We start from the raw sequence: 14,005 nt of genomic DNA, 5'->3' as shown, positions 1-14,005 counted from the left end.
ATTTGCAATTAGATACTAGATTGCTACTGTGTAATTATCAAAATCTAAATCCTGTAAACTGAGCACTAATAAGGAATGTGCAAGTTTGTCGCTGGGTCTTTCTTACATGCTTCACTGACTGTGAGCTAATGCCAATGAACACCACAAATACGTTGCTTTTAAAATTTTAAGCAAGGAGCCATGTAAACACAACTTTTAGAAATACATTTTTGCAAAAACATTTGCATTTGACCCTCTGAGGGAGGGAACAGGACAAGCAAACTGTAAGGATTCTAAAGGAAATTTTACTATCTTTGAAATAGACTATTGGGAACTCATCCTAATGATTTCATGGAAACCTCAAGCTGCTCTTATCCCACTGAGGTAGGAACCTTTTGTAGTAGTGAATTTTAATAATAAACTACATTTTCAATACATGCAAGTTTCCTTCAGGCAGGCATTCCTTTTCGTAGTATAAAAAAAAAAAAATAAAAAAAAAATTCCCCCCAAACCAACAAAAGGTCAAAATGTGACTAGACCTCAGATTTAATTCAAACTTTTATTCATCATCAAATTCAAAAGTTAGGAAGGGAAGCTATCTTGAGATCCTATCTTGCCCCAAGATACCTGTCTTATCCTTCTAAAAAACCCAATACTTTGTATAATTCCTATGTAAGATGACAAATACTATCTAGAAGACATTTAAACATCCTTGTGGAGCTCTAACCCTTTTACTGGAAGCGACCACTGCCCAGCCTGACATTAGACACTCATTTTACCCCTTCTGTCAGAGGCCTCAATTCAGTTGATTCCCCAAGCTCTCGATTAAAACATTTTTAAAACGTATGCAAGACCCACACTTGTAAAACTATGGTGGTCATGCAACTTTTTTTTTTTTTTTTTTTTTTTTTTTTTTTTTTTTGTCAAACACATCCAGATCAGCTATACACACCCCAGCTGGAGAATGGAATTGTCTTTCTATCAGTTTCTTCTGAAATGGTTCTCAAATTCTTATCTGGGATAAGTCCTCCTTACATGCAGCAAATTAATGTTTGAATGACACCTTCAAATCTGCTGCTCAACACGCTGTGTCTGCATGGGAGCTGTAGTAAAAGCAGAAGAGAATCCTTTTGCAGTTTCTTGGCTCAGCTTTGGAAAAGTACAAAGGTCTTTAAAACGGAATACAGCATTTGTACTACGAAACCAGTAAGAACACAAAACCACAGTCAGTAGGCGTACAGCAGCAGAAGCAAAGAGGCCGAAGCTCCACTCAGAAAGCAGGAAGAGGAGGAGGAGCTGCGTTACAGAGAGCAGGTACCAGAGCCTCTCCAAACACCACTTGCAGAAAAAGCCTCAAGACAGACAATGCGAAGACCATGAACAGTCTTTACTTCTATCAGTTGTTTCACAGCACAATGAGACAGAGCACAAAGTTTGTACAGCGGGATCTGCAGACAGTTTAAAAACAGGCAATTATCTTTAATAAAAAGCATCGAGGCTGAATGTGAAAATATGAAGACAAACAATACTGCAGCTAATGATCACCTTGCTTGCCTTTGAGTGTCTAAGAAGTCCAACTCACTGACTTCTCATAGTGCCTTTAATGTTCTCCACACCATCTTCTCCAAACACCCTAGTTAGTGTAAACCTTAATGGGTCCCAACTAATATGGGGAGTATGCTTCATAACCTTTTCCTCTTGCTTTCAAACCCTGTTCGCAGTGCGTGGGGAGATGCAATGACTCTTATACGACATTCTGATTCACAAAGAAGCAGCACAAGTGTTGTACATAATTTAATTTGCACTTCCGTATATAAATGTTTACTATATTGCACACTATTGCAGCACTTAAAAACATCTAATTATTTGCAAAAATTAGTAAAATACTTTAAAGGATTTAAAAATAAGGGTTTTAATGCAACTGACAAGATAATAAAAAAAGCAATTTACTTAATGAGATACAATCCTTTATGTTGGAAATGAAAGTTACATACAACTAGAGTACAATTAAAATATACCATATAGTTCAACACTTAATTCCTCAAATGTGTAAAATTAACAAGCTTCTACTGTCATAGATATACAATTTTTCCATATTGTGAAAAGGATTTTTCAAATTAAATACAGGTAACATAATATTCTGTAGTTATATTTTATGACTGTGTTTAAATGAGAGGGTTGTATAACACTCACATTGTCAAATGTACTCACTAATGCCTTGGAAATTGCACACTTCCCCTCCTTTTCCAAAATAGAATCTCATTTCCATACTGAAGTCTATTATGCCATATTGGAAAAGTATTTTACTTTCTAACAGGATTTTCATAAAATTAAAAAAATAGCATAATATCATGGCATTAAGATGACTTTTCCACTTATGCCCACGTAGAATTTTATCTGGATATCAGACAGACATGTCAGAACCAATTTCCTAGACTTTTGTCTTATTGTACACGCAAGATGAATGATTACAGTATTTTACAAAACAGAAAAATCTCTGAACCTTACTAGAATTATAAATGTAATGTTTAAAAATTAAAATCATAACAGAATCAAATTGTGATCTCCAACATTTATTAAAATCTTTTAAAGTTCATAAACGACAACAAAGTTACTGTAGAATTTATCGCATACAGCTAGCATACAGCAGCATGTCCTTGGTCTAAATGAAATACAAAAGATTTTAACATTTTCATACAAAGGATTTCTTTAAATTTATTAATGTGACGATATATCTTTGTTACATAAAATTTGCTACAGCAAAGTATCTTATACTTTTCTTGCACATATGTAAATATGGGTGGACAAAGACTGCATTCAGTGTCAGCCTCCTAATGACGTTGTGCAAAAATGCTCAACAACCTAAACATACAGAATGTTGGATGGTACATTTTATACTCTTTTGTAAAATGTCTACAAAGGCTTTTCTTAAAGGAGTGTCATACAGATTAAAAGGAAGGAATGCCAGTGGTTTATTTCCACTGACATTCAAACAAATACAATGGCTATGTATCAATATAGCTCTTTTTTTTTTTAAAAACAATTCATCCTTGTATGCATGTGAATTTATCGTAAAATATGAGTCTAGTTTAAACTGTTTAGATGTGCTGTTTTAAGACAGGTCACTGAGACAGCCAGAATCAAGTATACAAATAAAACTACTATGAATAAGTTTAAAAGCAACCCCCCAAAAAGTGCTGAGCCACTGATTATTAACATTGAAATAAATGTGTAAAAGTGCCCAAAGCTAGCACATGGTAGCAATATCTTTTAAGTCAGTTGGTGAGAGTATACAAAACATTATTAAGCCCAAATACTTGTATCTGTGTGACCATACATTCTGTCTGATTGAAAGAAAGTAGGTTAGAAATGAAGACACAACGCAACTAAAACCCAGCTGTTGCAATTTTTAAACTTTGTCTCTTTAGTTCGTGAATGAAGTGCTGTAATTAAAAAGAAAATGATTGTAGCAGTACTCCATCCTCAATTTACTAATATAGTATACCAGAATAAAAACTTGGCAATAACCTTTTCTTCTTAACAGCTAACAAAAAATAACCGTGTTCATCCAGCAATGCATCTATAACATTATTTTGCAGTTGCTAAACCATTTGTTTTTCACAGCTAATGGCAGAGCGCATTTTGCTTTTTGTGGTGTGGTGGTTTTTATTTTAATGGATGCCTTTTTAATCAAAAAAGGCTCAAAACAAGGAATACTTCGGGAGCCCAAACATTAGCTTAAAAAAAAAAACCAACCAACCAAAAAAACCCCCATGATTTGAATCAAAATGAATCATATTCTCTACAACACTGACCAAAACTTCATTTAAGAGTTATGGGTTCATGTTCTTAAAAGAGCCATTTCACACCTGCCAACTGAAATGCTGGTAAGTTGACTTGGTTAAATATGGTCCAAACTCCAGACCAGGTGGAATTACTCCCTCTCATGAGACTGTAAGCTTTCCATGGTAGAGTGTGGTTATGGCAATTTACCTACTGCCTAGGTGGGAAATACAAAGGAAGGAGGCAGTGACGAAAACTGCAGGGATGTAGAAAACCAAGGCACGGGGTCTAGCTACTGTCCCCTACTTAAGCCATCCAATTGATTCTACTGAATTTTGGTCAGTCTCCAGGAAGAAATGTTTTTAAGTTAATTTAGCAGACATTTATATGGCGATAAATACTACCTTCAAAAATGCTAAAAATGTTGGCTAGGTTTAGTCTGAGCTACTAAAAAATTATTATAAATTGTAGCATCAGACACAAGACAGACAAGAATTATTGGCTGGCACAGACTAGAAGCAACATTTATCTTTCACTTCAGTCTAAATCACACTAGCCGCAACACCTTCCATTTCACTCACACAAATAATACATTATTCAAAATAAAATGGAGCATTCTTGGGTAAAAAACTACTTCATTTTAAAGGGGAAAAATGAACAATACACAGAAACAAAGAACGACAGAAACCAAAGTTAAGTAGGAAAGTGGTCTATTATTCTGTGTTACTGCACAAACAGTGCTTGCTTAATTGTGCCTAGTTAGAAGGGTTGGTGCAAACTGCACACATGGAAGATGGCAATAAAGACCTCAGTCAGCTTTGTGGAATGAAGTAACTAGGTAACTGTTTTGACATATGATGGTCTCAGCTCCACCTCATCTGTTAACAGAGTGCAAAGATCCCAATGTGAGCCCTGATGTCATCTTGTCCTCTTACTCCTACTAAAAATCAGCAAATTCTTTTGCACATTTTTCTGTTAGAGACGCACGAATATCTTCCTCTTCATAGTCATCAAAGTTGCTGGTATCTCCAGGGCCTCTGCACTTTGGTATGAACGGAGCTTCTACCTGTATTTGGGGTGGGGGCAGGGAAAAACACATAGCACACGACATGTTATTGGCCTAACACCCTTAGATTTAACATTGTGATGATAAGCACAACAATATTCCCATTACTCCTCAAATCCTGCCAAGAAACAGGAAACCACATATTACAGCTTAAAGTCATGGCACATAAATAAAACCAGCCTAAGAAGGTGCAGGCCTAGATGTATGAACGCAAGTTGAAAAAGACTAATATCTTACTGACAAACACCAGTGAAAGATTACTTCCAGTTCAAAACAAACTTTAGTTCTCTTCTTGCAGAAGAGACCCTGCTCTCTTCAGCTCATCAGCTGTGCGGTGCGGCTCCCAGCATGGCAAGGGCTGCACCAAACGGTCACACAGTCATGGCCAAAGCAGAGTAGGTTGATTGCCATCAATGCTACTCAAAAATTTTAGGGCAGTTTGGAACTCCCCTCTTCCTACTTACCAACAACCCTCTATTTCCAAATAAAAAATAACATAATATGAGTTTAAAATAATTTGTTCTGCATCTACAAAATTCCTCGTAGGACCTAACCGCAAGTAAGAAGTGAAAGCCTTCTTGAAACTAGGCCGCAATGGAGAGACAAGCAATGACTGGAAGGGGTCACTAGAAGACTGTACAGAAAGCCAGTGCAGCTCTAATTAATGATGGAAAACCCCTTCTGGTAAAGACTGCCTGCACATCCTCTCAGATCCACATACATACTTGATTAGCCTTGAGATTCAGTGCATCTCATGTCAACTGTATGGTAGTAAGCCATTCACACCCAGGAATTGGAACCAGTTATTTTCCAGGACCCTCTTAACTGCTGCTTCTTAAAGTTGAGGGAACCTACAGCTTTTTGAAGCTGACCTTACAATGAAATCCTTGGGTCTGGCTACAGCTTAACAGACTCTAGCTTTCTGTCCCTACTTTCAGCCCCTACTCATCTTGGAAGTTAAACTGAAGACGACATTAAATGAAGATATGGGTCTGTGCAGGGACATACCTGCATTTTTACCGGCCAACAGCTTATGCTTGTCCCTACACAGTCGGGGTGGGGGCAGGGGGGAAGGAGTTGTTGCCAACTTGCAGACATTGAAATGCTATTTTAGAGATCAGACTACTAAATTCTACCTTCACTCAGCTAATATTAATCCAAATCTTAATCCTTCTAGTCTATCACATCTCCTGAAGTTCGAAATTAAGCTTAATTACTTTTTAAAATAACTGAAATTTTAGAATAAGCTGCACGCTGGAAGAAGGAATAGGCAGGGTTTAGGGTTGGTGGGAGGCCATGATGAAGAATGGATGGTAAGGAAGGGACCAGAGAGAATGGAAGACCAGGGAGAAGGAGAGATGCTCTACTGCAAGAGGTCTAGGACAAACTGGAGTGTGAGGCATCATTATCAGTACCACATTCCTCTTTTTCATTTGACAGGTGCCTGATTTATCCACCTTTACAGTAAGCAAAATTATTATTGAAGTGATGCAAATTTAAACCTGGAAATGCAAAGTAATCAGACAAGTATCTCTCTCTGGGACATCCCAAGGAGTATGTGTGCCAGAGGCAGCGCAGTGGGGAGACAGAGAAGCAGGGCAGGCTTGGCTCCAGCTGATCAGATCACATCCCGCAACCACAGAACTGCTCAGTGCCCCAGGCAGATTACTGATGGGGGTGTGTGTGAGTGTGTGTGGAAATGAGTAAATTAAAGCGGTACAGCACAGACTAATACAAATTAAACTCTGCTGGCTTTGGGCAATAACACTATACATCCCCAAGAAATAACCCCAACTTTCTGCATTTATGGACTGTGCTGCAATTGTCACATGTGTACCTTTCTGTTCCTAAAACAATATGCGTGTTTAGGTGATTTACTCTGAGAGAATACACAGTCTGTGTACATACCTAGCCTACAAAGCCACACATTTACCATTATCTGAATTCTGTCTCTGTGTCTCCTCAAATTGATTTTCGATTACTCTCTTACAACAAAGCTCAAAGCTCAAGAAATATCTTATTTATTGCTGGAATTTTACAACATGTTCAAATGAGATGCCTCAGACTTTTTCCTATTATCTTCACTAAGGAAATCGCTAAAAAGAGATTGCAGGACATAACACTGGTTTATAGCAGAAATACCAGTTTGGCCCTAAGTACAACCACATTATCAGGCAGTATTTTAATAAACAGCTATACAAACACACAAAGAAAACGAGACTTGATCTTATCTGAAATATTAAGTAATTGACTGATTCACTTATGACTGTAGCACAACAAATTATTCACATTACATTAGCTGCCAAGGAACACTACGTTTATCCAGGAAAATACAGGCTGTGATAACAGCCACTGTGAAAAGCTGGTATAAACCCAAAGTTTATTGCTGTATTTCTATGACTGCTTAAATGATATTAAAATCCGTGCTGTTGTTTCAGACCCTTAGTATTACAGTATTTATTCCTTATACTTAGAAGCTTCAAACTTACTCAGCATCTGTTTTCACAATCCTTTAAAACTAGTAATAGCTATTCTGACTGTACTACTAGTTCACATTTTAAAGTATTTCTTGTTTCTGTGAAAGTAATTCTCTACAGCAGTACACTAGCAATGCTAAGAATATTTAGCACAGTATTAAAACTTCTGACTTAATATTATGGGGCCTACGTGTCTCCAAACAGCATACGGTTGAATTAAACTCAGAGCATATAAATCTGCCTTGTAAACAGGCATTAGGAAAGCAAAGAATAGATAATTACAATTCTGCAAAAGGGAATCTTTTCTTAGAAAAACCCTACACTTAATACACAGAATACAGGATGTGTTAATTGTACCCTGTCTTCTAGTAATTAATACATTAGTGGATACTACAACAACTGTAGTGTCAGTTTGTGTAGCCAAACAATCAGTTTCTTTTTATAAACTATTGTTAGTATTTAGGTTTGTCCTTTAAAATAAGGCTGTTACAGCAGCAAGTTCATGTCTCTATAGTCAAGACTGTTAGCATTTCAACAATGTAAACCCAATTCTTCAAATATTATCACTTAGCTCTAACCTTTTTACCAATACCTAGACACAAAATTATTTCTCCATCTGAGTCTTCTGGGACACCACCAATGAAGTTATTTTAGTCTTTTACTGTTGTCTGTTGAAAACCCAGGAATTCAGAGGTTGCATTTAAGAGAACAAATAATTTCTTAGGAATCTGTTTCTAGTAACTCACAGATATTTAACTTTGAATCTACCTTCAAGGGGAGAGGGAGCTTTGGAGCTACTGGAAGACAGATTTAGACTGAATTGTCAACATCATCATCCCTTTCCCTAGCTTCTTCTCCCAGCTCTGCTTCATTCATCCTAGCAGCCACTGTCGTGGTTTAACCCCAGCCACCAACTAAGCGCCACGCAGCCGCTCACTCACTCCCCCCTATCCAGTGGGATGGGGGAGGAAATCGGGAAAAAAAGTAAAACTCCTGGGTTGAGATAAGAACGGTTTAATAGAACAGAAAAGAAGAAACTAATAATGATAATGATAACACTAATAAAATGACAACACTAGTAATAAAAGGATTGGCATGTACAAATGATGCACAGGGCAATAGCTCACCACCTGCCGACCGACACCCCGCTAGTGCCGGAGAGGCGATTCCCCGCCCCCACTTCCCAGTTCCTATACTAGACGTGACGTCCCATGGTATGGAATACACCGTTGGCCAGTTTGGGTCAGGTGCCCTGGCTGTGTCCTGTGCCAACTTCTTGTGCCCTGGCTGGGCACGAGAAGCTGAACAATCCTTGACTTTAGTCTAAACACTACTGAGCAACAACTGAAAACATCAGTGTTATCAACATTCTTCGCATGCTGAACTCAAAACATAGCACTGCACCAGCTACTAGGAAGAAAGTTAACTCTATCCCAGCTGAAACCAGGACAGCCACTAATGTGCTCCCCTTTAACCAATATGTTAATGGCTGCTCATGCTCTGAAAATATTCCCTATTGTCTCTGTTGCTTTCATTCTTATGTGGGTCCAAAGTTCACAGTGCAGACTGGGCATGGACATTCTAAAAACCACATTACAAGTCACGTTGGTCAGGCAGGTCTAGAAAACCATTCTAAGAATGCCAGAAAAAAGCATTCAGCAGGGCTCTTCCCATCAGCACAGCTTTTGGAACTACAGTCAATTAAAGCGTAGTGTCAGAAGACAAAAACTCCTCAGTAGACGCTGAGGATTGAGTAGACACTCTCTACATGTGATCCTGTCCCAATCACACACAGATAAAGCGAGAGCAAGAAGAAGGGAGCATACTTCTTTAGCAGAAAGAGATAATCCACAATGAAGCACAGCCTGACTGCTAAGAACTAGCTGGAAAGGAAAACAGATTCCTCTCCTCTACTCCTCATGGAGTATTTATAGATGCCACTATAGCAGGGGTTAAATAAAAAATGAGAGAGAGGCAGGAGATGGCTCATTCTGAGATACTCCAGAAATAGACTGAAGCACAACACATGTTAAGAGAACATGAATGTACACGCAGGTCCAGGACAAAATGCCAACAAGAAACAAACACAATTCAATCAATATGTACTCTTCAGAGTCTTAAAAGATTAAACTACATTCACCTTTTCTTAGTTTAATTAAAAGTAACAGATTCAGGAAAGTAAAAAATAAACTAAATAATTAGAAATTTTACTTCAATCCTTTAAAGACCTGTAATAGTTTTGACAAGAAAGGGTCTTACCTTCCTCTGATAAATGGCAATCCAATCTGTAGTTGCAAACCACTTGTGATTCTTTATGTCATTTACACCATTCTTGAGATTTCCATATCGTTTGGTCAAATCTACCTGGAGTAAATTTCTTAGAAGATCCTTTAGGTCTGAACTGAAGTGTGATGGGAACCTTACCTAAAATTATACATCCACAACATTAAAAAACAATATACAAATTTGATTCTTCCCCCTGTGAAGTAAAACAACATTCACACAAAAGGAAACACTGGGGCCATTTCTTCCTCTAAAAACAAATCAAGTAGGAATGCATGAAATGAGAGATGATTATTGTTGCACATGTATTTCTGTTTCACAAAGCCTTTATCAATAGCACTACCTTGTCCATCTACCATTTTTTAAACTGAAAGTTTCTAAATCTGATTGAGTTGGGGAAAAATATTAATCTAATGTAACAATGATATAGAAGCTAAATTTAAACTTGGTGTCTCACCAACACATCTCAAGGCATTCTCAACTTTTTCTAGGAAAAAATTTTTAGCTATTAGATATACACACACAGGAGATACAGTACAGTAAAGCATATATAGAGCATATGAAAATATAGATATGCTCTGAAATAACTGAACATTCAGCAATCATATATGAAAATTCAATCTGGAACTTTATGCTGTACTGTAATGTGTTCCTGATAACTAAATACACCAACAACAGAAGTCTTACATAAATAATACAGCACTATTTGAAGATAGCACACAAGTGACTTGCCAATACAATTCATTCAAAATTGGCTGGCTAAGAAATATTTGAAGATGATGATTCAAGGGAAGCAATTACATTGGGTTTTACTAGCAAATGATCTACTGACACCATTTGAGATGACGGAGAGAAGAAAGGGGAAAAGAACAGGCAGAAAGTTGTATATGTCATTCCCCTATAGTCTCAGCATTTGACACTCCCTATATTCAGCTGATCAGTTATGATGTAAATGCAGAACATAGAATTATTTAACATCAAAACATGTTGCAAGATCAAGAGGTCTGATAATCAAGGACACTGTTTCAGTTTACCCGTCAATATGGCTGTAAGGCAGTACATGAGAAGTTCACAGGTTTTAATGAATAGAATACCTAGACAGCTGAGAAGTAAGGAAATATTAACTCCATTTTTTAAGTAGAGAACTAAGTGCCTGAGGTAAATTCAATGAAAGGCTTAAGGTTATAAAGGAAGCATACTGCTAGCTGAGAACTGAATGTTAAGAGCTTCCAGAGTTCAAGTCCATAGCTGTTTCTGCAACCATCCATCCATGGACTCAGTAAAAAAGGCAGATGATCAACAGTACAAAGGTCAAACAAATTAGATACAACTAGAAAAAATGCCCGATTTTTTTTTTAGTTTAAAAGATAAACATTTCTTTAAAAATATATCTTCATAAACTAATTCCCATATATTCATGGAGACAGCTGAAGGCTCACAGCATAACAGCCTTTGAAAGAGCAACCACCTTGATTTAAATAAGGTCCTAGACACGAGTCAATCTCATTGCAGTGTACCACAGGGCCTACTGGGGCACTTCCCTTGATCAGAATTACAGAAGTATGTAAGATGCGGCACAGCCTGTGTTTATGTAGGGACAAGGAAGAGAAGAAACGTAACAAATCAAGTGAGCACAAAGAAACATGAAGAGACAACACTGGCTGGCAGGGGAAACAACAGAATGATCACATTTTTGTGCTATCTGGCACACTAAGAGATATTAATGAAAAATAAAAGGGAAAAGTTGGAAACACTTTTTAAAAATTTTATATAGCAATGAAAGCCGAATAGAACATTAGACATGTCTTGAAGTACAGGACTGTAGGAGTAAAGAAACCTACTATGGATTATGGAAAATCTTTAGAGCTTCTCAAAAGCTGCAAAAATATTTCTAGAAAAGAAAATAACTAGGCAAATTAAGCATAAAGCTAAACAATTGTTAATAGTTGTTGAATCATATTTATCCAAGCATAAAAGGATATAATACCAAAATGTCTGTAAATTTAGTAACTTGCATTTTAAATTTGAAGGCAGGGAACAGATTTTTAGAACTTTGATTTTTAATATTACTGTAACAATGTCTATACTTAAGAAGTAAACATTACAAACTTTTCCCATATTCTTTCCAAATTGCTCAGTCTCTAGTAGCCAGCAAATTCTGCATCTACTCTACACAAAAAACAGGTTCTGCAAAGACAAACAACTGCATTTGCGAAAATACACTGAGCCTTCACTCACCTTGCCAGACACAATCTTCTCATAAATTTGAATGGGCTGATCTGCAAAGAACGGGGGATATCCAGCTGCCATTTCATAGATTAACACTCCTAATGCCCACCAATCCACTGCCTTGTTGTAACCCTGAATAAAATGAGAAATACCACTGTTAGTACCATTTCTAACACAGTTTAAGATTTTCAATATATACCTATGGAATACAAACAAAACAAATGCATTATTGCTTGTTTAATACAGAACTTTCAACCCTGTTCAAACCAAACTGAAGCTAACAGATTCCAACAGCAATATACTTAAAATCTAATACAGTGATAACAGTGAAACAGTGATGCAAGTGAAACATTTTGCACGCATTCCTGTGCTGAGTTTCAGTGATGCCTTTATGCTGAAGTGGCATGAATGGGCACAATTTATTTATTTATTTAAAATAAAAATAATCTTGTAACAGAACGACTGAAACTTCTTTCAAAACTTAGGGAAATTTAATTAAAGATAACAATACTTCCTGTATTGTACACCATCATCTTTTTGCTTAATTATCCATGTTTTAGAACATTCATTTTCCTGTTTAGTAAACTAGCTACAAGAGCATAAAAGTTTAGTTAATTAGGTGTTAGAGTCATTTGTGATCTGATCTTTAAAGCCTGAACATAAAATCATTAGTAAATCCTATTTATTATTAAAAAAACCCCAAACTACCAACCCCATCAATTTTATATGTGTTCTCTGACATCTTTTACAAAGCTCAGGGCTAAGACTCAGTCTTTCCTGAAAAATCTACTATGGAGAATTTGTAGAAGATGCATTGCAATGTCTTCTGCTGCTTTAGCTACATAGGGGCAAAAAAAGCTGCAAATAATGAACATTTTCTCCCCAGATAAAAGTATTTCTCATTTACCTTTGAAGACCTGCAAAGGGTATTTAATTAAACCACATATTAAATGATTATTTTAATATTATGCATTATGATTGTTTATATCATAAGCAGTTCCATAAACTATAAGGATATTCTTCCTTTGCAAAACATGAAGGGCTACACTTGAATAGCTATATGATAAATAATATTTCTTCTGTGTTCAAACACTTAGTGCAAGTACTAGGCACAAACCGATCAACAGTAAGCTTAGACTGAATGTACCTCATGTGTAAAACCAGTGGTTTGTCATGTTTGATTTCATGTAAAGTGCCTTAAACCTGAAACACTCTGCGACTAGTTATTTAATGACTACTGATTCATCCAATATGTGGTTCTTGTTACCTCTGGAGCTCCCATGCTAGTCTCTTAACAATTCAGAATGTAATCACTCAGATCTGCTGTTCTGATAAGGATGCTAGTTAAATAACCTAATTACAGATTCTTTAAATCCCTTTTTCCCCTCACAAGTTACATGGCAAGCATATGCAGAAAGTTCTGTATAGTTATGTGAAAATCCCTGCTTTGGAGTAAGTTTTAGTATACTAAAAATATACATAAAATGCAGTCATTGCATTGTAAGCAAGTTGTAAAGAGTTTGACTAGCCAAGATTTGAATTTTGGAAGTATGAGCAATTGTTTATCCCTCAGAGTTTAATAATTAAAACGTGATAAGTTTTAACTGCATCAAATGCATGGCTGAATAACAAGACAGAGTACCTTGCTGAGAATTATTTCAGGTGCCAGGTATTCTGGAGTCCCACATAACGTCCAAGTTCTTCCTTTTACTCTTTTTGCAAAGCCAAAGTCTGTGACCTGTCATCAGAAGAAATAAATTGACTGTAAGTGCATTTCTACAAAGAAATTTAAAATTAAGTACTTTTGAAATATTTTGGAAAGCTATTTTATACAGAGGAAAAATTTGTTTCTCAAATCACATAGTATCATATAGTCAGATGTACCTTTGGTAGCCTGTCCTTCTGATACTTCTAATTCAGAGAGATAGAAGGTTTCTCATAATAAAGTTAATAAATAACACAAAATATGTATTATCCCCTGACATTAGCTTCTATTTATGATTTAAAAAATCATGGCTTACTAATCTTCCATGAGTACTGCAACTACATTAATAATTTTTCTTAACTTTTCACATCAGACTGTTTATACTGCTGAAAGCTTAAAGAACGTGAATATGAACAAGATATTTATCTTTTTCTTTAGTTAAGAAATAAATGAATCACAAAAACGGTCAAGATATCCACCAGT

The 14,005-nt window shown here is 36.4% G+C and overlaps 1 protein-coding gene across 3 annotated transcripts in view; it reads right to left on the bottom strand.

The window, feature by feature from the left end:
• Window positions 1–2,531: 2,531 nt before the first annotated feature.
• PRKACB (protein kinase cAMP-activated catalytic subunit beta) overlaps window positions 2,532–14,005 on the bottom strand; it is a 74,485-nt gene continuing 63,011 nt past the window's right edge. For all 3 annotated transcript variants that reach the window (XM_049808832.1, XM_049808831.1, XM_049808833.1), the window contains exons 7-10: window positions 13,460–13,555; window positions 11,827–11,949; window positions 9,565–9,729; window positions 2,532–4,828 (exon numbers count right to left, since the gene is read on the bottom strand). In XM_049808832.1, coding sequence (XP_049664789.1) covers window positions 4,703–4,828; window positions 9,565–9,729; window positions 11,827–11,949; window positions 13,460–13,555 — 510 coding nt within the window. In that variant the 3' untranslated portion in view covers window positions 2,532–4,702. The remainder of the gene's footprint in view (window positions 4,829–9,564; window positions 9,730–11,826; window positions 11,950–13,459; window positions 13,556–14,005) is intronic.

This window comes from Accipiter gentilis, chromosome 8 (assembly GCF_929443795.1).
Source record: "Accipiter gentilis chromosome 8, bAccGen1.1, whole genome shotgun sequence".
NCBI lineage: Eukaryota > Metazoa > Chordata > Aves > Accipitriformes > Accipitridae > Astur > Astur gentilis.
Note: the sequence above shows the minus strand (reverse complement) of the source record. Positions and strands in the feature narration are given on the sequence as shown.